Genomic DNA, 21,932 nt, shown 5'->3' with positions numbered 1-21,932 from the left:
CAGAATTAACGTCACATGACCAGCATGTGATGACGAACCTACCATGTGAACTACCGGTGGCCCTGGAAGGTCTAGAATCGGAAGTGAGAAACTTCACAGCGATGTACCATATTGAAGATCTTTGAATTTGCAAATCACCTGAGCTCCCCTCACCCTTGCTCTTCTCCTCCCCTCCCTTTACAGTCTTCGGATAGATTGCCCACGCAATCCGATATTAGTGTAGGTTGTTCTTAGAGCTTAGAGGTTCTCGAGCGAACGATTATGCTGGTAATAGGTATAAAGTATTCCCTAAACTCTCGCCAACGCCTCACCAATCCCAAAGTCTATAAACTCACCACCCTCAATCTCCCTCCTAGCCCATTCCATCCTCTTATTCCATACCTCATCACTTTCATATGCATATTTCATTCCCTCCCAATCATTTTCCACCGCTCCTGCCATCCACCACAAGTGTTTCTCATGATCTGCTCTCCTCACCAACATCAAAAAATACCCAACTATACCCATCATCCTCATATCTTTCTCCCTTAACAATTCCACGAATCTCGGGGGTACCAATGCCGGGAATTTCAGAATAAATTTAGTGATCTCACCTCCGCCGAGGATATTCAGATATTTGGTGCAGATAGCATAGGTTTTATAATCCGGAGCATCAAGCGGTAAATCGTCGAGGAGAAAATTGAATGTCGTAGGATAATCGTTATCGGGGTCCGGCGACGTTTCATTTTGTAGAATGACCCTAAAATTGGCTTCTTCCCATTCAAAAAGTGTTCTCATGCCTTCGTTTTGAACATATGTTGCGGCTAAGTTTATCATATCCTTGAGACTTTTCATGGGGACGAACCAATGGAGTGGTACTCTACATGTTTCTCTGTGTCTTTCTGTATTGCTGCTGGACGAGAGCTCCGAATTATGAGGTTGATTGAGGAATTTTTGACTTCCTGCAGCATGATATGTGATGAACAAACATGACCCCAGAACTGCATCGGCTGTCTTCTCTGTAACACCCTCCTCGATGATTAATTTCCGATGTGTTGCGATAGCTAGTCCCATATAATGATGACTAGCTTTTATTACTTCTCTCTCTGATTTACTTTCAGGTATTGCACTGGTAGGAAAAGCGGAAGAGGATGATGAAAATGAACTCCGGAGATGAAATGCAGAAACGCCTAGTAAAGCTTCCATTACTGAACGATGACGACAAGCGAGCTGAATGACCCATAATGATATGTTGCATACAGAAAATAATTGAGGAACATCGGTGATATTTATGAAGTGTTGAAATAAGCGGAACTCAAGTGCTTCATCCTTTCCTGAGACGGTAGTGGAAATGGAGGTCGGGAAGTAGAAAGATATAGGATTGCGTGGAACAGGACGCGAGAAATGAGCATTTCGTTGCGTGACTGTCGCCGTAGTGGGTAGAGGTAACTTCTTTGTGGGAAGTGCTTGAAGCGCAGGATTATTGAGAGGTAAGAATAAATATTCACATTGTATGCTATGCCTCAGACAATTTGCACATATTGGTTTGGTTTCATCGCACTAGAGACGCCGTTAGAATTGTGGATTGGTGGTGTAATTGATCAAGAATGGGGGTCCAAACCTTCAATCGCCTTGTCTTACAGCTTTTGCACCCATACCTAGACTTTTTATGGGGTCGTCTTATCGCTTCTTTAGGATTTGAAGAAGCCATATTTGATTAGATGAAGTTGAGAAATGGACTAGAGATTGCAACCTCATTGTAAGGCGGCCAATGAAGGGGTGATGGATACGAGACACTAAACCACATCTTGAGCGGGGTTTCATTGGTGGATAAGAAGCCAAATGTGGAGAATGAGCGCTGTGGCTTCGTAAGCAATGAATCTAGAGGCCATATTGCAGAAAGCTGTAATCTCAAAATACTGGGAGCATTCTTGTCTTTCAATGGCACCTTGCAAATACATCCAGTATATATTAACGAGTTGCGATCCCATTCATCTCAGAAAGAACAGATCTGGTGGATGAACCCAGAGAGAAATCCATCCACACCTCCGAACAAAAAATCAAAGCGACCCTTCAAAATCATCTCTTCCTTCTCCGTGATAGAAAAAGTCTCAAAAGACCAGCACAACAAATAAAATGCACAAACAAATGCACCCCAGGACCTCCCAATCCCTTCACTCCTTTTCCGAATCCTTCTCCAGTTAAGATCCTCCCTCCAGCTCTAATAGCAGGAGCAACATGATACAACGATAAAGCACCAGCGACATTACGACTTGTCCTATCAACACGCCGCGAAGCGAATATAATTGAAATGAGACATGAAACGAAAAGTAGAGTCGCGTATTGTTGAATGATGGTGTGAGCTTGTGGTGCTGGGATGGAAAGTTGAGATGAAGGGTTGAGGAAGAAATTTAAGGAGGCGGGGATTTCGATGAGGGTGTGGAGGAAGAATGGGAGACGTTGGATGAGAGACATTGTTACTTGAAGCGTGGATATAGGAAATTGTGAGTATGTTGAAGGAAAATATTGATAGGCACTCAGTACACTTGATAGAAAATACAAAGAATCTTTCTGTGAAAGATATTATTAAGCGGAACTCCACCCACGGCGGAGACTAAGGTTAATTCGGTTTGATCCGAATTGAAGCGGGGCGTCAAATAGATCTACATTAACCCCGCGGACAATCAAACTACATATCACCACATGTATTATCAAATTTCCAGCTTCCTGCTTGAGTTGCAAATACTCCGAGATCGAGCCATGTATTGCTTTTATTCTCGAGATAGTAGACGCGACTCGGCAATGATTGATTTGAAAGAGGAAATGTCAAATAATGATTACATGATGTTTTGTAAATTATATCTAATACCGGGTATACCATATCACCGAGTTCACCACGAATCTTACATATAAAAAACATCTATATATGATTGTATGCTTTCCCTCTTTATGAACAGAATCTTCCTAAAATTGAATACATATTCCTCTTACTATTAATGTCATCAGTCTTAGTCGCATATTTCTACTACTGCCAAAGCACCTGAACGATAAATAGAAAAATGGGTTTGGTGTAATGTATATAACAATTGTGCCTACTCTTGCTCTTTACAGGCAGTCACCATATTGACAATATAAATATCGTTATTGTCAGTGCAGGCGATGCTGGTAGGACAGCTGCAATTGGCTTGAGACAGGCAGGCTATGAGGTTGTGCTACTGGATCGCATGCCGGCATTTGCCTCCGTAGGTGAACTTCCTTTATTCTACTCGCATTCTAATCATCTTCAATTAGGTCAGTTTGGGCATTCACCTTCCTCCCAATAGCTGTAAAGTACTCTAGCAGCTTGGTGCCTGGTGGTGTATTGTCAAACTTCGAAAATCGTGCAATTCCTATCGAGTATATCACGTCACGTTCATATGTGAATGGGAGCACTTTGAGGAGTATACCACTAGTTCCAGATAGTCTAGAGAAGTGTAAGGAACCATACGTTGCTAAATACAGAGCCGTATTCCATCATGCGTGGAAAAATATCCGCTTCTGTTGAGAGAGAAAAGTTCCTTTCCTCAACTGATTGCATAGTACCATCAGATATTTTATCGAGTCAAGACTCGACATGCCTTGTACTGGGTTCTTATGAGGCACAGTAAAGTTATTATCAAATGTTGTATCGTTGGCTAGTGCTTACATGCAACCCTCCAACATGTGCGTGACAAGAGCGTTACACACGCGTGTTACAAGCTCTAAAATACTCAAAAGTGATAATATTAAGAGTGCACTTATCTTATACTCTGTATAGACTAGCTTCGGATCAAGATGCATCTTATTTTACATTAAAAAGATTTAATGATTAAATGTTATTCCCTGAATTCACCATCCATCCAAGATTTACCGGAATATCGTCTGCATCTAGAGTCTGAGGTTCGTGTACTTACTTCTAGTCATTTACTTCACTTTTCCTACCTCTCTCTCAATTTCAACAACGGATTTCACACCACTAAATTTCAATTTACTTGAGTTCTTAAACATTTTCAACCAATTTGATCGATTTGCTATCTGCAGAGTTCAGTAGAAGAACGACAAATATGGATGCCATCGTTACTCAGATTCAGAAGCTGACCGCAAACGCGGATGAGGCTGCCCGCAAGAAGTTGATAGATACTTTGCAAACCCTCCAGTACAACATCGAGACTCCTTATGATACACTTCAGCGATTCGCAGGATTAGTGAGTGTCACCCAATCAGTTAGTATTGCAGCCACGATGTAGTTTTACTAATTTTGAAGCACCTTCAAATCTCCGCTGCTCGTATTGGTGTCGATCTAGGTATCTTTAATGCTATTCAGGAGAGCAAAGATCCGATCAGTGTCGAAACACTAGCTCTGAAGACAAAAGCGGCTCCAGAGCTCTTAGGTAAGGATACCCGTTCCCCGAAACGCTCAAAATCTCAAGCTTAATATCTCAAGGCCGTATCCTACGTTATCTAGCCTCAGTTGGACAAATTAAGGAGACTAGCAAGGACCACTTCAGCTCAAGCTCTACTACTCCTGTCCTGGCAGACAAGAACTATCAGGGTGGAATTCATCACTTGTAAGAGCTTCTCCTATCTTTAAGAAACCATCATCCCTGACTCGCCTTGTCTAGCTTCGATACCGTGGGACCTGTTCTACAGCAGCTGCCTGACTTCCTCGCCGAGACGAAGTATCAAGACATAACTGACAATAGCAAGACGGCCTTACAGCCAACTTTCAAAACTGATCTTCCGGGATTTATCTGGTTCCCAAAGCAACCTCAGCGCTTTGGTTACTTCCAGCAAGTCATGACAGTCCAGCGTGCTGGTGCTGTGACTTGGCTATCGGCTTTTCCATCCAGACAGGAGTTAGGAGACTTTCAAAACAAGCCCGTATTTGTTGACATTGGCGGTGGCTTTGGTCACCAGTGTATTGCAGTCAAGGAGACATTCCCAGAACTTTCTGGAAAGCTTGTGCTCCAGGACCTTCCCCAAACCCTGGAACACGTTCCTGAAATTAATGGCGTTGAGATTATTGTACACAACTTTTTTGAGCCACAGGTTATTAAAGGTATGTTTCAATCGGTGGTAAATTTACAACCCATTCTAATACATCCGTAATTACAGACGCTAAATTCTATTACCTCCGCAATATTTTACACGACTGGCCAGATGACAAGGCAGTTATCATCCTTAGAAACCTCATACCAGCTCTAGGTCCAGACTCACGCATTCTTATCGATGATATGGTACTCCCCAATGAGAATGTCCATTGGCAGGCAGCCCAATTGGACCTTACAATGATGTCCGCCCTTGGTTCAAAGGAACGTACCGAGGAGCAGTGGCGCTCTCTGATCGATGCCGCTGGCTTGAAAATCCTCAAGATCATTCCATATACCATGCCATTAAATGATTCCATCATTATGGTTGTTCCGAAGTAGGGCAGGGTACATATTACATGATACCTTTGCGTATTGCCTTAGCGTGTGAATCATCATTCAATCACTCTACAATTCTGCTTTGTACTCTTGACCAACAGTTTTCTATGATTCACAAGTATGCATGTAAGACCCAACATTGTGAGATCTTGTGACTGCGGATTATCTATGATGCGCTTAACTGTTCACAATGATTTACCCAGACAAATATTGTTGTTTACATGCACATCATTCCACACGCCAAGTGTCAATCGAAAACTAGAGGTTGTGGTTTTAATTCGGCTAGAACGATTGGTCGTAGTATAATATGAATCATCGAAGACGGCGATGAATAATATGCAACAGAAATTAATCCTATTCAAATTATAATCAGTATAGCAACGTCAACACCAAGCATGAACCTCGCTATATGAGATAGATGTCGACATTTGCCCTCAGAATAATATTTCCCTTCAAAAATCGCTATTGTAATAATTAAGATTTTTTGATTTTGAACTGAAAAGCAATTGTTTTGAAAAACAATCTAGATTTTAACGGGTTTAGTGGTGGTGTAATTCCTATTTCATTTAGCGCGTGAGGAATTAACTATCCTCATGAACTTACTAATATTCCATTAAAGCAACTTACATTACAGCAAAGACGGCGCAGGCGGCGCAGAAGATAGTAATAGCAGTTGTGGAGAAGCCCAGCAGTGGGGTTTTAATACCCTGAAAATCTGCGGAAGATCTTGTTGGTGATATTACAGTTAGCCCTGCCTAGTATCAATCGCTTCGGTTAAAGAGTAATCGGTGGCGCATTCATGCAGTCGGCCGAATTCATTTAGAAAATTACTTACTAACAATAATAAAGATCACGACTTTCAAAACCCTGACGAAGCGTTTCCAGACTAAGCAACAGTTGAACAGTAAGTCATACGCATGTAGAGCTCTATAGCTGTAGTAAGATTCTAGACTGTATCAATGACACTAGATTGGAGAGCCCGTTGGCATTTTGATACTTATATAGCTGGAAATAATTTACTGTATTTTTGATACCAGTTTTCAGAGTCGATACTTGTATATAAACTCGTCTTTTGCGAACAACGGAAGCAGAATCGAAGACTCATTGGTAGGATGGATGTGAGATGCTACGGATAAACTACATGAGCGAAAGACTAGATTATCAAATTAAAATTGGAGCTCTAATTGACGATTTACAAATTTTTCTATCCTACAGGACTTTCTCCTCGCTTCCCTGAGTTAAGGTTCTTCGCCAGTTAGCTGGGTAGGCTAATTTGATCCAACTTGAAAGCAAGCCATTCTGGAATATAAATCAGATGCATACTGTCCTTACTCATAAGCTAAGATGATTTGGTGGATTTGGTCTACAAAATAGTAACAAATATAATCTGAATTATTTCCTTCGGTTGGATACAACAAACAGTTACTTTAATGGACCCGCTATATAATCGTTACCTAGTAGGGGATAATGTAAAGGCTTACCAATGAAGGGGTATGGGGTAGGTTTCGCTAATTTGGCAATACTATTTGGTATTAAATCTTTACAATTAATCTTTAAAGTTATTATTTATTATTTTGAAAAGTGAAAAACTGCAAGAAGTGTCGGAAAATGAGTGTTGAGTAGTTCAAGAGCTATTAGTCCCGAACGAGACTAGTACGCGAGGTCTACGATAACCTCACTTCTCTCTACACTACCGATACCGCCCTACGAGACTAATGAGAATCACGCAAAATTCGGGGGACTTTTTGTCTGAAGATGAAGCCCTAAAAAACTCCATGCAATCAAATAGACATTGCAGAGCATGGGCCTTTAATCAATCTGGGCCAAATTTGTACTCCACAACAGTGAACTCCCTCTCGAGACCCCCTCAACGCACTGGCTAATCTGGCTCGAATATCTTGGTGTAAAAAACTCCTACACAATCCTTGCCATTTTCACAACATCCCCTTTCACTAAGCCACAGTATTGAATTTCTGTACCTTTATCATAGGATGCTAATGGATACCTGAACCGTTAGAGAGGTCATAAATATGGATAGACCAGCATTTGTTCTACAAGGAAATATCCCGGTTCTTTCTCATCTTCTCTGTAATAGAAGTACATCCTTCCTCTAGCCTGTAGGGTACTGCAGTCGAGCTATTGTATTTCAGCCAGTAACTATGAGAATTCCGTAATCCCTAGTGGCGTAGGCAAGCCCAAGCCACCTCGAATAGTTTCTTCCTTTGGCCTGCTTACTCTGTCATGTATGTCAAGGGAAGAATGTCGCAAGAGACAAGTCCTCGGTAGAATTAATTAATGAAGCTATGAATACGGCTGAAAAAAAGTTAAGTCTCAGCATGATGAGCTGTATTTGACTGATATACTTAATTTTTATACTATTCGCTGGAATTGTCGTTCTTGCATCATCAGCCCCGGCAGTAGCATTGAGGCCATTCATCAGTTCGATGCTCGAGCAGTCTGTGAGGATGAAAAAGCAATTAGTATCATTCAATACTAGTATTAGTGATACCCTACTTTCAATACTGGCAATGAGATCCGTCTCTATGCCTCTGTATGCTTATCGCCTACCTCCAATACCTACATCTGCCTCTGAATCGCCTGAATCATCACATCCTGTAATTATCACGGTAGCAATACCTAAGAAGTAGGCGTTGAACATATCATCATTCTGGGCTGAAACTTCCGATATGTAATTCTGACTCAAAAGACGTTTTGTGAGTGAACCCCCAGTGGTGGCAGATGGCACATAGCTCTCATAGAAATGGGAATCCACCTCTGGGCTAGAGATTGTATCCCGAACATGTATAGTAAATGCATCTGAGTAGGGCTAAGTTATGGATGCGATCCTCTTATCAAGTTTGTCTAGATAATGTCAAGCATCATTTGTTTTCGGGCTTCTCTGTTTTCCTATTTGAAAATGCGATATTTGTAAAGTTGATTTCTTCCTTGCAGTACGCGATTAACCTTTGGAAGGTTGGATCAGCACGTGATCAACTATCAACACATGTCAAAATTTCAGCCACTGCTGTTATCAAGCCACACCTGCATAAAATACCTATGGACGGGCGAGCTGGAGTGCAGGTGGACCTCAGACCTTGGAAAGCTTCGTGCGTGGATTGGCCTTATCTCCACCAAAATTCTGCCCTGTCCCTCCCTCAACATCATAATTGTCCTAACAAATGGTGTAGGGCTAGTTCGGAAGGACATCTCAACAAATGCAAGAGAAGCAGCTATCGGGAATCTATGTACAATAGGAGGTACCGAGTAATAAGCACGTGATAAGCACCTGGTAAGGTTCTCATACCATTATCAATACGTAGTAGTATCGTCGTATCAAAGGACCATCAGGACCTACCTACCCATGTGCATCAGGCTGGTTAGCTATTTTGATACATCTCACACACCAACCTCGGCTTTCCTTTTATCGTTTACCTCATCAATCGTGATATACCTGGTGTATACTACTCTACTTCCCTGCTTTACATCTGTTTTATCTGACGAGTATAAGCTGTTGAATGTCCTCACACAGTCACACTCTTTAGACACTTCTATGTTTTGTTCTAACATTACTCACTCGCTCAATAACATTCATCAATTTTGTCATTGGAATCTTTGATAAAATCTAAAATCATCCCACATCCACACTTCTCAACGATGTCAAACAACACAGAAGGGCAAGATGCCCAACAACAATCTGCTAATCAACATGGATTTGGAAACCTCAATCTTTCAATCGTTGGATTGGGAGTCGAATATCCTCCATTCTTACTGGAGCCTTCAGATTTAGATACTTTAACCAAACGTCACTATCCTGACTCTCCAGCGTAAGTTATCCCTTTCCCCCTCTCCTCTCAATCCCCTTCAGATTCTCAAATTCCAGCGCCCAATTATGTACGGAAATACACCTCATACCTCACACTAACCCTCAATTACCAGAATGAAAAAAGTCTGCACAATCAATAATTTTACCGGCATCGAAACCCGCTCCGCAATCGGTACCGTCGACCACCCCATGGCGAACATGGACCGCGCCCCCACAATCACCGAACTGTGTTCCATCTTCCTCAAAGATGGCGTTGCCCTCGCCGTAACCGCCTGTCGCAAAGCTCTCCACGAAGCCCATCTCCTCCCTTCCGACATCACCCACGTAGTCAGCACAACATGTACCAATAGCGCTAATCCCGGGTACGATCATTTCGTGTGCAAAGCTCTAGGAATAACACAACCGGTTGAAAAAGTTCTGCTCCATGGAATCGGATGTAGTGGTGGTTTGGCAAGTTTACGAACCGCGGCAAACTTAGCACTGGGACATAGTTTTCGAGGGAAAAAAGCAAGAGTTTTGGTCATGGCGTTGGAAATCAGTTCTTTATTGGTAAGAAGTGAATTGGATAGTGTACATGAATTGCAGGAGACGAGAATTGGTGTTACGCTCTTTAGCGATTGTGCGAGCGCGTGTGTGCTCAGTAATGGGATTGGTGGGACGGGAGAGGAGGAAAGTGTTTATGATTTGTTGGGCTGGGAACACAAGATGATTCCAGATACTGAACATGATCTAGGGTTTGATGTTGATCCGCTTGGTATGTTGATATTCCTTTTTCCGAGTCCTATACTTACACCGATTCCTTGTGTCACACTTTTGAACAAGAAACTAATTTCAATCCCCATGAAAAGGCTGGAAAGTAATCCTCTCTCCACGCGTCCCTAAACTAGCTGCCGAAGCCGTATCACCCAGCTACCATTCCCTGATTTCCAATCTCCCCTCCCTCCCCTCTGAATACCGCAGTCCCTCTGACTTCGACTGGGCACTCCACCCTGGCGGCGCCACCATTCTCACCGGCGTTGAAAAAGCCATGTCCATCTCCCCCGAACACATGCGGGCTTCCTACGATACCTACATGAAACACGGTAATTCCTCCAGTGCCACAATTTTTAGCGTTTTAGATCGTTTACGCTGTAAAGACATGGATGGTCTTACACCCAATAGCAGGGGACCCAAAGAAATGATCGTAGGATGTGCATTTGGTCCCGGTATCGCGGTGGAAATGTGCATGTTGAAGAGGAATTTACATCATGTGAAACGAAAGTGGGATGGCGGGGTACAGAGCGGGGTAGGTGGGGAAGTTACACCGCCTTTGACGGAGAGTGAGGGGACGAGGAGTGTGGGTGAGAGTGAGGGGGAGGTGGAAGTAGAGGATTTGCGGAAGGTAAAAGAGGAGGGGGAGAAGTTGGATCAGAAATTAAAGATGGTGGAGCCGGGGGTTTTGGAGCAGAATGCAAAGTTGGGGGAAGAGGGGAAGGGAAATGAGAATGAGACATTGGACAGTTTGGAAGAGGCGATGGATGGAGTTGGGCTGGATTGAGAGATGAGGAATAACCAATGTGGAAAATAATGATGATGGGGAGTTCGGATGATATATAAGATGCATGGGTAACGAAAAAGCTGATTGTGTTTTGGGGGTGGGGGCTAGCATGTCAGTCAGAGTCGAATTCAGAGTCAATGAATATTAGACTACAGACAGCGTGCAGATAGATAGATATCTTGAAATAGACTTCTTTACAGCGAGCGAGTATTTAAAATATTGTGAAGCGAAGTAGGTCTTTGGGACTATATTCATAGACATTAATAGTCGGCTCTTCCAAGCGGCCTCCTAGTTCCTAGTCGGAGAAAGCGATTGTCCCCGGAAAACAGTTGTCCTCAAAAAAACTTCGAAAATATTATGATAATTGAATTATATCAATTACAATCTTTATAAATTATGTAATTATTAATAAAATATTGATTCCTATTATTCATTTATTATATTTATTATAATAAATAAAATTAAAGTTAAATATAATAAGTTATATTGTTGAATTTAATAAGATTATAGTAATTCAATAATATCAAATCCATTATTATTTTTTTAAAAATTAAATAAAATCTTTATTAAATTTTTTTGGGACAATTGTTTTCCGGGGACAATCGCTTTCCCTGATTAGGAACTAGGAGGCCGCTTGAAAGAGCCGACTATTAGATTCGTTGGTTTAGTAGGGAGTATAGCGATGTTTATGATGGGTTGAGAGTATATTGATTAGTACCAGGTACTTATCCAGAGCATTATAGATGAAATTGGAGGGAATGGGATGAGGGAATGAGAGGAAGCAGTAGAAAATACATTGATTTTTATTCTCTCGAATTTATCTTTCTCTCTCTCTCTGTTTTACACAGATAAGTGCTAATAATATATCGAAATCCAACGTGAGGGTATTTCTATACTTGCTATCATTTCAATATCAATACACGCCATACAACTCATTCCACTGTAATAACTACTTTTCCTCCTTCCCCTCTCTCCCTAATCGAAAACAACCTTCTTTCCACTAAAAGTCGCCTTGGCCTTCTCATCCTTTGCCTTCTTGGCGGCCTCCCAACTAGGATGTAAAACTCCCACATCATCTCTCGTCTTGATCTTTTCTCTCGGTTTCACCTGCATCATATTCGCATTATTTTTATCATTTCTGAAATCGCCTCGTTTGCCTTTACTCAAGTCTCTAGCCTTTCGACCGCTCTTTTCCGCACGCTTCATTTCGCGTTCTTGTTCGACGGAGAGACCGCCCGCCGCAATGTGTTTTGCGCCTTTGCCGAATTTCTTCTCCCAGAGTGCTTGCCGGGCTTTTTGACCCATGCGGTTTTTGCGCACGACGGGCTTCATGTCGGTGTCGGAGAGGGAGGAGGCGGATTCGGAACCGGACCAGTAGCCGCCCATGAGGGTGGGGAGGAAGGTGCTGTTTTTAGTGGATTCTGTGGGGGTGGTGGTTGATTTTTTAGGCTTTTTGAGTTTGGGTTGGGGTTCTGGGGAGGGGGAGAGGGAGGGAGAAGGTTTGCGACGGGGGATTGATGTTTGGTCGTCTTCTGAGTCGGAGAGGGAGATTGAGGGAACGGGGGAAGGTGATCGTGATGGCGTTGGTGAGAGGGATAGGGAGAGGCGCGTATTTGATTTTGAGGTTGATGGATTTTTCTCCAAGTATTCTTTTTCGTCGAATGATTCTTCATCTGAGGATGCGCCTAATAGAGCGTCATATCTTGAAAGTGTTTCTTCGTCCATTGATTCGTTTCCTTCATTTTCATCATCATCTTCGGAATCGTCTTCGTCTTCGTCATCGCCAGGTGAATCAAACCCTTCCCAAGAATCCTCTTCATTCTTTTTCTTCGATAATTTTTGTATCGTGTTTTCCATATCGACATCATTATCTTCGCCCTTATCTTGCGCCGTCTGTTTCGAGTTCTTCTTCGAATCGTCCTTCACTTTCTCCTTAACCTTATCTTTACCCTTTTTCCCCTTATCCATAACCGGCGCTGGTATTCCCATACTCATATAACTCCCCCTAATTACTCCCTCCCAAACGCTCTTCACATTCTTAAAATTCCACATCCCACTGACAACATTATTCCAAATCTTCACATCTTCCTCTCCCTTTTCTCCCTCCCATCCCTTTACCCCTTCACCATTTTGTCCCCATCCAGGAGGTAGAAATCCACTCTCACTCATAACTTTTATTTTCCCCAGTCCTCTTGCCAATCGCTGTTCCGTTACTTTATCCAAATCCATTGTTTTCAACGCTTCAATTTCTTTTCGTATCCGCGCCATTTGCGCCGCATCGCTTGCTTTGGTCGCATTTGTCAATCGCTTCCCGAGTCGTTGTCTTTCAAATCCCTTTGCAGTTTTGAGTGCGCTGCGAAGTTGTTTGCGGGCGGAGATGAGATGGATATTGAAGTCATTTTGACGGGAATTGCGTACGCGGTCGGTGGGGGGAAGAGAATCGTCCTGATCGGCAGATGAGCGCTTACGTTTAGGCATTGTTTATTATGATAAAGGTAAATTGCGAAGGAATTGAGGTTTTCGATATGGGAAATATACACTGAAATTGAATTGGGTGAAATAAATAATTTTGGAGCGCAGAAAATTAGTGTAAGATGGAGAGCTCAAAATTATAGCAGGGGTCAGTTCACCGCTCTCGCTTCTGGGAAGGTCTTGGGCAGAATAAAAATGGTTTCATTCGCCAGTTCGGGAAGTGGGGGCTGCGCCGGGAAGTGGAGTGTAACGGTTGATGATTAGTGAGCAAACACCCTTCAATTGAACGATGTTATTGAGGGGCAATTAAGTATAAATAATAGCATGAACGGTTATCATATGTACTTTCTTTTATCTAACTACCGAATAAATCATTATTTAACCAGCAGGCTTTGAATTGCTCATATCATATCATACATATCATACCTCATCATACCAAATAACAACATGGCGACCTCATCAATCCAAGCAGCGAATTTATTCAATGTCAAAGGACTCGTGGCAGTCGTCACTGGCGGCGGGACTGGTATAGTTTCTCCAGATCGACTAGGTGCCTAGCTCTCTAACGTCAAATTCTAGGTATTGGTCTAATGATGACCCGTGCTCTCGCTCTTAACGGTGCCGAGAAAGTCTACATTATCGGTCGCCGAAAAGAAGTTCTTGAATCCGCTGCATCTTCCGTAGATACCGGCAATGTCATTCCAATCGTCGGTGATGTAACCGACAAAGCAGCCATAGCTTCCATCGTCTCGAAGATTGAGTCCGAAGTAGGATACATTAATGTTTTAATCGCCAATTCCGGTATTCCTGGCCCTCAGGCTACAAAACCCATTACTCCATCTTCTTCAGTATCTGAAGTTGCTTCCTCGTTGGGCAGTGCTAGTATGAAAGAAATGTTGAAGACTTTTGAGTTGAACACTGTAGCTGTTTTCTCTTGTATTATGGCTTTCTTGGATCTATTGGATAAAGGAAATAAGAAAGGCAATGTCGAGCAGAAGAGTCAAGTTGTTGCTACCAGTTCTATTGGTGGTTTCAATCGAAAATCCCCTGGTGGAATTATTTATGGCCAAAGTAAAGCTGCGACTACACATATGATGAAGCAACTAAGCACACAACTTGCACCGTATGATATTAGGTGTAATACTATTGCCCCCGGATGTAAGTTTCTAGAATCTTTCCAATGCAAATTCCTAAGGATAATACTAATCGAGTTTAGTATTCCCATCTGAAATGGCCGCCGGGCTCATTGGTGACGGAGTTTTTGGTAAGGATCAAATTCCATTACAGAGGGTAGGCACGGAAGAGGATATGGCAGGATGTATTCTCTTTTTGACATCAAGAGCTGGTGCTTATTGCACTCACGTAGTTATTGTGGTTGATGGAGGACGATTGAGCATCATGCCTAGTACTTGGTAGACTGGGTACAGACAAGATAAAGACGAGTGTGTTGGAAAATTTTGAAGGCCATTTTGGTGAAAGCAAACTTTTTGGGTCTTCTTGTAGGGCGATTGTAGTAGTGCCTGCAGGTTATTGCCGGAATTGGTTATCTCTCCAAACTCTTGTGTTTCATTAAAGAATGTCAAATATAAATACCTTTATTTCTCACAAGCCTCATCAGCAGCTGTCTCTCAATAGTACATCAGTAATATAATAATTCATGCTTCAGATAGTCGTGAGTGGCAAAATTATTATTTCAAGACAAAAAGAACTTCATGTGGAGTTATAATTAAGGGAAGAGTAATAAGAACACACATACAATTAAATTACTCATTCTCTCATCTACTTCTTCAGGACTTATCCTCACAGTTACTCTCACGATTTATAAGTCTAACAGTAGCAACATGCTTCTAATATGTCTCTCATCGTTCGAACGACTTACTGCATCACCATCATCTCGTGGAGAGAAAATAGCAGGAGTATTTACATTGATAGCTTATTTTTTTAATCTTACTATTGAATAACATTTAAACATTGTTTAACATTTTCAAGAAAGTTTCATTTGAAAATCACCTTCTGACATCAACAAACATATTGACAAGCGTATGAGAGAGATTAATATATTTGACTGATAAGTAGATTGAATAAGTCAGGCAGATCGATCCGAACGCGCCCTTATACTGTCCTTATGTGACTTCATCTAATATCGTCTCACTTAAATTGACCAAATTATATTCATATAACATTCAATAGATTTCCCAACAAGTTAAAGAGAAAGAGATTGTTGTGATACATAAATGAAAGCCTCTCTCAATTGCGCTGGATATACGACATTAGAAGTTTACCGTCAACATTTGACCGATGACCTCATATCGAGCAGTGAAAGGTACAAAAATAAGCCAGGGAACAAATGACTGAGTGAACAACGAGAAAAAAGCGAATGTGTGTTCAAACATTCCAGTTGATAGTAACAAGAACGAAACGATTAGAGAAATATAAGAAACAGTCGGCACATGCCTAGACGTGCAATCAATCCTTCGAGACCGCTCGAACTCGCCCGCGTTTAGTACCGTAAAAGTACTTCTGGCAACACATATATCGCAATTGGCAATGATGAAAAGACCGCGACGATCAAGGCAAAAGTGACAAAGAATGAGACTTGCAACAAAAAAAGGGCGTGTTCTTCCTGAAGTGCGTGTATTCATGATGTCGGTTACGTACGATTGTGCAGTGATTCACTACATACATCGTGATAGCTTCCAGCAAATGCCTTTGTCGAATTTAGAATAGTAGATGATATATGGAGTCTAAGAAGTATTTCGTGTAACTCATCCCATTCTATGAGTCGGTTTAATGAGAGTAAACTCTTTCTTCAAATCCCGATAAAGGACGAAGCAGGAAGTTTGCAAGGAAAACAAAGGAATGGTCAACAAACATGAGCAGTGAGGAGGAAGGAGAAAACATATGGGAAAGGAATGTATTGCAAAGGCACCACTTAATTGTCCATTCGGGTGCACATGCCGACACAAGCCGCCAAAAACATTATCCAGCTTATGCCAAATACACGAATGTCAACCCCAGATTCCCATTCGGTGCCTGACATGATATTCACGCCTAGCTCAACGCGCAGCTTCGTGAGATCTGCAGCTCAAAGCCATCGGCTCAACGTATCGGTTGCTGCTGCCGAAAAAGTGCAAGTGGCGTTGATTACCAGAAAGATAGACGTGGCTATCCAGACTGTTGATTAATTCTTGGCTCTTATCGAGAAGGATTTCATAGACGTCAATATGGACCCTTCGATATGAAAGATAGGAATGCGGGTATCCCGAGCCGGATATGATCGCTGGCAAGAGTCGACAGCTATGTGTAGTAGAGCAGGTGATATGCTTGGCAGGGTCCTATTCCTTGTTCATGTCTAATTCCGTAGCGCTGGGGGATGAAGAAGGTTTGAAGAGGATCCAACCTCTATTGTGATAGGAAAGCTCTTGGCACGCATTCAATAGTTCTGCCAGATGAGATCCATTTCTTTTTATTTTCCGGCATTGTCTCTGGTCTGAGAATCGGAGTTATTGGCTCGTTACGAGAGCAAAGAGGACCCGATAAGATTCTTCAGCATTCTACCTCGGTAGATATATCTACGCTGAGCTAGAGTAGGTTGACAGTGTGGCTTTGAATTGTAATATGATTGGGTGTGAGCAGATGTTACTGACGCTGAGTGTAAGGTGGGTACTCAGTCTGACCTTAATTTAGTCCACTGTAACTCACTCTCCGTAAAAATGTGATATAATCCACTTTTTAAAGTACCTTTGTACTAGATTGATAGAAAAAAATGAACTGTGACTTCTTGCCAAGCATTTCGCCTCCGAACTTTAGTCGATTGATGTGTATACTAAGGTACATACGAGGCGGCTCGCCGGTCCGCTGGTAGGCGCTTACATAAAAAGCTAAATGGAATCCACAATTAGCCTCTCAGCTTTCGACAACTCGGGGCAGTGCAAAATCACCATGAAAGTAATTCCTAATACCACTGTTTAGCATTGATCGATGCATTATGCACCTCAAAGACTGTATCGAAATTAAGATAACAAGGACAATCATCAATTGGTGATCTTTAGAATGCAATTTCCACATGGTAAAAATCTGTATCGGACAGATGGCGGCACATGGGTGCGTGTTGTGGCACTTCGGATGTTCTATTTAGCCTATTTGGCGACTTTCTAGATCCGCAGTTCGTTTGGAACATAAGCGGTAGATGGAATTAGTTTCTCCCCGCATAATCCGAAGTGACGCCCAATAATCTACAGATAATTATATGGGGACCCCACAATATGTCAGGGAGAATGTGGGGAGGCTCGATGCAGAATCTGAGGTGTCGTTTTCGGCGGTCGTGGTCTTGTATATCCCGGATAATTAATTAAGCTTATTGGCGTCCCCGGATTATCTGGATCATATGCAAGCAAATCTCCACAACGATGAGCGTTATTGGACCATCTTACAAAACATAGTCTATCGTATTGTAAGATCCTGCTTATCACCAGACGACAATTTTGCTAAGTCGAGCGAAACGGATAAACTCAAATAATCCTAGCATCATCGCCGTGATAACAGGCATAATCGAGTCTGGGAATAAAGTCTAGTAGTACATTAGCATTTTACCAAAGCCGAGGTGTCCCAATTGTGAAAGCGGCGACGTTCAAATGTTAATCAATCTACATGCCATGCATATTTGCTCCGTACTGAGTAACTTCGCCATTACTTTTTTCCTTGCGGATACATTTCCTCCGCTCCGAATATGAATGCTGATCCTGCAGCAAATATCCGTGATTAGCACGGGCTTGGGCAGCTGTTAGAGCCCGCCCTCAATATAGGAGTTGAGTAATTAGAGCAAATTATACGTCAAATCATTTTTCTGCCATAATCGGCTGCCTTGATTGACCGGCTGTCTGCCCGTGCTTCCATATTCATCGATTGCCTCTGAAGATCTCGATTAATAAGTCATGAGAATGGACTTAGATGAAGTACATCCGGGGTGATGAGAAGATCTTGGCGAAGACAAAGACTACATAATGGATCTATCCTCGCTGTCAATAGTTCTACATCCTTCAAACACAATCATCAACATCAATTCAAAATGATTTCGAAAGTACTTGCCTTCACTTCTCTTTTAGCGGCCGCCCGCGCACAACAAGTCGGTACGCTTACCACAGAGACGCACCCTCCTCTCAGTGTCAGTCAATGTACTGCTAGCGGTTGTACTACCTCCAGTCAGTCGATTGTCGTCGACGCCAACTGGAGATGGCTTCACTCGACCACTGGTTCCACCAATTGCTACACCGGCAACACTTGGGATAAAACTCTCTGCCCTGATGGAGCAACTTGCGCTGCAAACTGTGCTTTGGATGGTGCGGATTATTCTGGAGTTTATGGAATCACCACAAGTGGCAATTCGCTCAAGCTCAACTTCGTCACCAAGGGTGCAAACACCAACGTTGGCTCTCGTACCTATTTGATGGCTGCAGGATCGACAACCCAATACCAATTGCTTAAGCTTTTGAACCAAGAATTCACATTCGATGTTGACGTTTCGAACCTTCCATGTGGTCTTAACGGTGCCTTGTACTTTTCTGCAATGGATGCCGATGGAGGATTGTCCCGTTTCCCAACCAATAAGGTATTTCAAGGATTGAAGCCCATTCAAGAATTAATGCTAATTATTATCAATAGGCTGGTGCCAAATACGGTACAGGTTACTGTGATGCTCAATGTCCACAGGACATCAAATTCATCAACGGCGTGGTAAGTATTTGATTCTCTTGGTATCCTTCGAACTTCAAAATATCCTAACGATATCGTAGGCAAACTCTGTAGGCTGGACTCCATCTAGCAATGATGTCAATGCTGGTGCAGGACAATATGGTTCATGCTGTACCGAGATGGATATCTGGGAAGCCAACAAAATCTCTGCCGCTTACACTCCTCATCCATGTTCTGTCGACACCCAGACTCGCTGCACTGGAAAAGATTGCGGTATTGGAGCAAGATACGATTCTCTTTGCGATGCTGATGGTTGTGACTTCAACTCTTACCGCCAGGGTAACACCTCATTCTATGGTCCAGGTCTTAAGGTGGACACCAACAAAGTTTTCACCGTTGTAACCCAATTCATCACCAACGACGGAACAGCTTCAGGTACCTTGAAAGAAATCCGACGATTCTATGTTCAAAATGGCGTCGTGGTTCCAAACTCGCAATCCACAATTGCTGGAGCTCCAGGAAACTCCATCACCGACTCTTTCTGTGCCGCACAAAAGACCGCTTTTGGTGACACCAACGAATTCGCTACTAAGGGAGGTCTTGCCACAATGAGCAAGGCTTTGGCAAAGGGTATGGTACTTGTCATGTCCATCTGGGATGACCATACCGCCAACATGTTGTGGCTCGATGCTCCTTACCCAGCAAGCAAGTCCCCAAGCGCTCCAGGTGTCTCCCGAGGATCATGCAGTGCTACTTCAGGTAACCCAGTTGATGTTGAAGCCAACTCTCCAGGTTCTTCCGTCACCTTCTCCAACATCAAATGGGGTCCCATCAACTCTACCTACACTGGTGGAAGTGGATCCGTCCCAACTGTTCCAGGCACTACAACCCTAAGCTCGGCACCAGCATCAACTCCAACTTCTGGAGCTGGTGCCGCCAAGTATGCCCAATGTGGAGGTACTGGATGGACCGGAGCTACCACTTGCGCTACTGGCCTCACCTGTACTGTAGTGAACCCTTACTACTATCAATGCCAATAGATTGTTCCCCTCAGGAACAATTAGGTTTTCAACCTAAGCCGATAGATCTCCACAAATCTGTACATAGGATCGGCTAAATGTTGATCATTCATCTTCTTTCATGTATTTAGTTGTTGACAATTCGAAGTGGGAAGTCAGGCGGGAAAACAGAAGCAGGAAACATATGGGGGTATAAGAAAGTCAATCGTTTACACAAAGCCTTCTTTAAAAATTCCAATCTTGCAATTTGACCTCGATAAGTGATTCCTCGTGAATGATACAATTGATTTGATGGATGAAGTCCTGATGGTAATCTTTGAATCCGCCATCGCCAATAGTGCACGGGCCATGGTGTATTTGCTTATATAATCGAGTAAATTATCAGAATCCCCAAGCCCAAGCAGCATTTCGCAACCTCGAGGCAACTTACACTTTCAACAGATTCTTGACAAGTCCAGCAATCAATGTAACTTTCGATAAAGAGATGATATCCCATTCGTACTTCTTACTCTGATTGTACACCAATGCCCACTTGATCATCTACACTAACTAAAAGATCGATATGCTAATGCCCACAATCTCTCCAAAATGTGAGATGATAGTTCTCAATTTTCCGCAAGCACGGCTCGACCAGCTGACCAATTTCTTGCGCAAATAAACTATCGAATTACAAAATCTGGAGATCAAAGCTACGAGAAAGATTCAAGGGTTTGAATGGTTCGAGCGCAAGAGGAGTATGTGGTGATATCTTGCTCCACGCGAATGCTTTTCCTACGGCAGATGATATTCGAATAATAGGAGATGTGGCCTCGGAATCTGTCCATGTGAGGTTTCGCACAAATAACCTCCCCCTGAAAAAGCAATCGTCTATCGAAAAAGAATCATCCTTTTCTGCGAGAATCGAATCGAATCGCATCCTAGTTCCATGAGTTGATTGAAGGGCATAAAAAAATGATGGTAATGGACAAACATTGATCTCTACGCATGCAAAAGCTTTGACAACTACCAACTCACTGCCATCATCACATCATGCAGAGCTGAACGTATCTTTTAGTACTGCTAGACCGAGTCTCAATATCGTTGTCACATATGCAGGTTGAATGGTTTATTCGTTACGGGTTGCGAATTAATTTGCAATACTTTTGCCAGCAGTCCAGCCCAGAGTTCATTTGTCGATATTTCGCCAGCTAATTTTCAATGCTTGGATTTGGGTTTAACCCAAATCAAACTCCAGACTGCAAACTTCGAGGCTAAATTCTCCTATCATCCGCGAACCGCCGTTAGTTTTCCTCGGGCTATTATTTCAGACTAATAACGACAGAATTTGTTTTTTACGCTCATTGAGGCGACTCCATCCGTCCGATTTTTAGGTCGGATGATCCCCCACCATATTACCAGTTTAGCTAACTGTCACTGAAACAACGAAGATACTCTCCAAGTTACTCGCGCAATACTATCGCCTGGTTATAAGCCCTTTAAATTTAGTCCATTAGATTATCGAATGAAGGAAGTCTAATTTGAAGTTTTCTTGTGAAGCGTTGATTCGTTCTCACCAAGGTCCTTCTTATCATCTAGATCTTCTTCCCCTGAATTCAGGGTCCAAAATCAATTGGTAGATGACCCATAAATAACATCCTAGCATGTACTTTTTCGAACTTTTTCGTACTTCTCGTACTTCTCGTACCACGTACTTCAACTTCGCTTTCAGGGGATTTTAGCTTACACCGCTCTAGGTCCCTCCTTTCCACTCTCGCCACTGTAACTGTTTCATCCTAATCCAGATCCACAAATAGCCTAGACACAGCCTGCTGATCCAATATCGGCAATTAATCTCTGATGTGGATTGTTTTCCGGCTGGGACCTCCATTCTCGAACTTTGGAAGAATTCAAAGAACCCTTAAAAATGCTTATCTCCACTAATATTCCACATCTAAAGCTTTCCCCGTCCGTGTCGCCGTATCCGCGTA

At 42.6% G+C, this 21,932-nt stretch overlaps 7 protein-coding genes across 7 annotated transcripts; 4 read left to right on the top strand and 3 right to left on the bottom strand.

Annotated features, from left to right (window-relative positions):
- Positions 1-288: 288 nt before the first annotated feature.
- Positions 289-1,690, bottom strand: EAE98_007038 (uncharacterized protein; the record flags this gene model as incomplete). The annotated part of the gene is made up of 2 exons (XM_038954661.1): positions 289-1,539; positions 1,601-1,690. 2 exons carry the CDS (start codon positions 1,688-1,690, stop codon positions 289-291), a joined length of 1,341 nt encoding a protein of 446 aa, XP_038808803.1.
- A 368-nt stretch (positions 1,691-2,058) lies between these two features.
- On the bottom strand, positions 2,059-2,454 carry EAE98_007037 (uncharacterized protein; the record flags this gene model as incomplete). Its single annotated transcript, XM_038954660.1, has 1 exon — positions 2,059-2,454. The coding sequence occupies one exon, from the start codon at positions 2,452-2,454 to the stop codon at positions 2,059-2,061; it is 396 nt and encodes a 131-aa protein (XP_038808802.1).
- A 1,359-nt stretch (positions 2,455-3,813) lies between these two features.
- Positions 3,814-5,501, top strand: EAE98_007036 (uncharacterized protein). Its single transcript, XM_038954659.1, has 5 exons — positions 3,814-4,202; positions 4,262-4,388; positions 4,442-4,565; positions 4,620-5,056; positions 5,113-5,501. The coding sequence occupies exons 1-5, from the start codon at positions 4,062-4,064 to the stop codon at positions 5,424-5,426; spliced, it is 1,143 nt and encodes a 380-aa protein (XP_038808801.1). The 5' UTR covers positions 3,814-4,061; the 3' UTR covers positions 5,427-5,501.
- A 3,229-nt stretch (positions 5,502-8,730) lies between these two features.
- On the top strand, positions 8,731-10,987 carry EAE98_007035 (uncharacterized protein). The gene is made up of 3 exons (XM_038954658.1): positions 8,731-9,247; positions 9,360-10,000; positions 10,095-10,987. The coding sequence occupies exons 1-3, from the start codon at positions 9,078-9,080 to the stop codon at positions 10,781-10,783; spliced, it is 1,500 nt and encodes a 499-aa protein (XP_038808800.1). The 5' UTR covers positions 8,731-9,077; the 3' UTR covers positions 10,784-10,987.
- Positions 10,988-11,758: 771 nt separating this feature from the next.
- EAE98_007034 (uncharacterized protein) lies at positions 11,759-13,261 on the bottom strand (the record flags this gene model as incomplete). The annotated part of the gene is made up of 1 exon (XM_038954657.1): positions 11,759-13,261. One exon carries the CDS (start codon positions 13,259-13,261, stop codon positions 11,759-11,761), a length of 1,503 nt encoding a protein of 500 aa, XP_038808799.1.
- A 441-nt stretch (positions 13,262-13,702) lies between these two features.
- On the top strand, positions 13,703-14,671 carry EAE98_007033 (uncharacterized protein; the record flags this gene model as incomplete). The annotated part of the gene is made up of 3 exons (XM_038954656.1): positions 13,703-13,781; positions 13,835-14,413; positions 14,472-14,671. 3 exons carry the CDS (start codon positions 13,703-13,705, stop codon positions 14,669-14,671), a joined length of 858 nt encoding a protein of 285 aa, XP_038808798.1.
- A 3,652-nt stretch (positions 14,672-18,323) lies between these two features.
- On the top strand, positions 18,324-19,986 carry EAE98_007032 (uncharacterized protein; the record flags this gene model as incomplete). Its single annotated transcript, XM_038954655.1, has 3 exons — positions 18,324-18,863; positions 18,917-18,988; positions 19,048-19,986. 3 exons carry the CDS (start codon positions 18,324-18,326, stop codon positions 19,984-19,986), a joined length of 1,551 nt encoding a protein of 516 aa, XP_038808797.1.
- Between the last annotated feature and the right edge of the window lie 1,946 nt (positions 19,987-21,932).

Source organism: Botrytis deweyae, assembly GCF_014898535.1.
Source record: "Botrytis deweyae strain B1 chromosome Unknown BDEW_016, whole genome shotgun sequence".
NCBI lineage: Eukaryota > Fungi > Ascomycota > Leotiomycetes > Helotiales > Sclerotiniaceae > Botrytis > Botrytis deweyae.
The sequence above is the reverse complement of the archived record's forward strand: the minus strand, read 5'-3'. Positions and strand labels throughout refer to the sequence as shown.

What these genes read in the sequence shown, in the direction of transcription:
- EAE98_007036 (XM_038954659.1), top strand. Translation starts at nt 4,062, where the DNA reads ATGGATGCCATCGTTACTCAGATTCAGAAGCTGACCGCAAACGCGGAT. An exon ending in AGCGGCTCCAGAGCTCTTAG is followed by an intron (nt 4,389 to 4,441) that starts GTAAGGATACCC and finishes TAATATCTCAAG; the next exon opens with GCCGTATCCTACGTTATCTA. An exon ending in CAGGGTGGAATTCATCACTT is followed by an intron (nt 4,566 to 4,619) that starts GTAAGAGCTTCT and finishes CGCCTTGTCTAG; the next exon opens with CTTCGATACCGTGGGACCTG.
- EAE98_007035 (XM_038954658.1), top strand. Translation starts at nt 9,078, where the DNA reads ATGTCAAACAACACAGAAGGGCAAGATGCCCAACAACAATCTGCTAAT. An exon ending in CACTATCCTGACTCTCCAGC is followed by an intron (nt 9,248 to 9,359) that starts GTAAGTTATCCC and finishes CTCAATTACCAG; the next exon opens with AATGAAAAAAGTCTGCACAA. An exon ending in GTTTGATGTTGATCCGCTTG is followed by an intron (nt 10,001 to 10,094) that starts GTATGTTGATAT and finishes CCCCATGAAAAG; the next exon opens with GCTGGAAAGTAATCCTCTCT.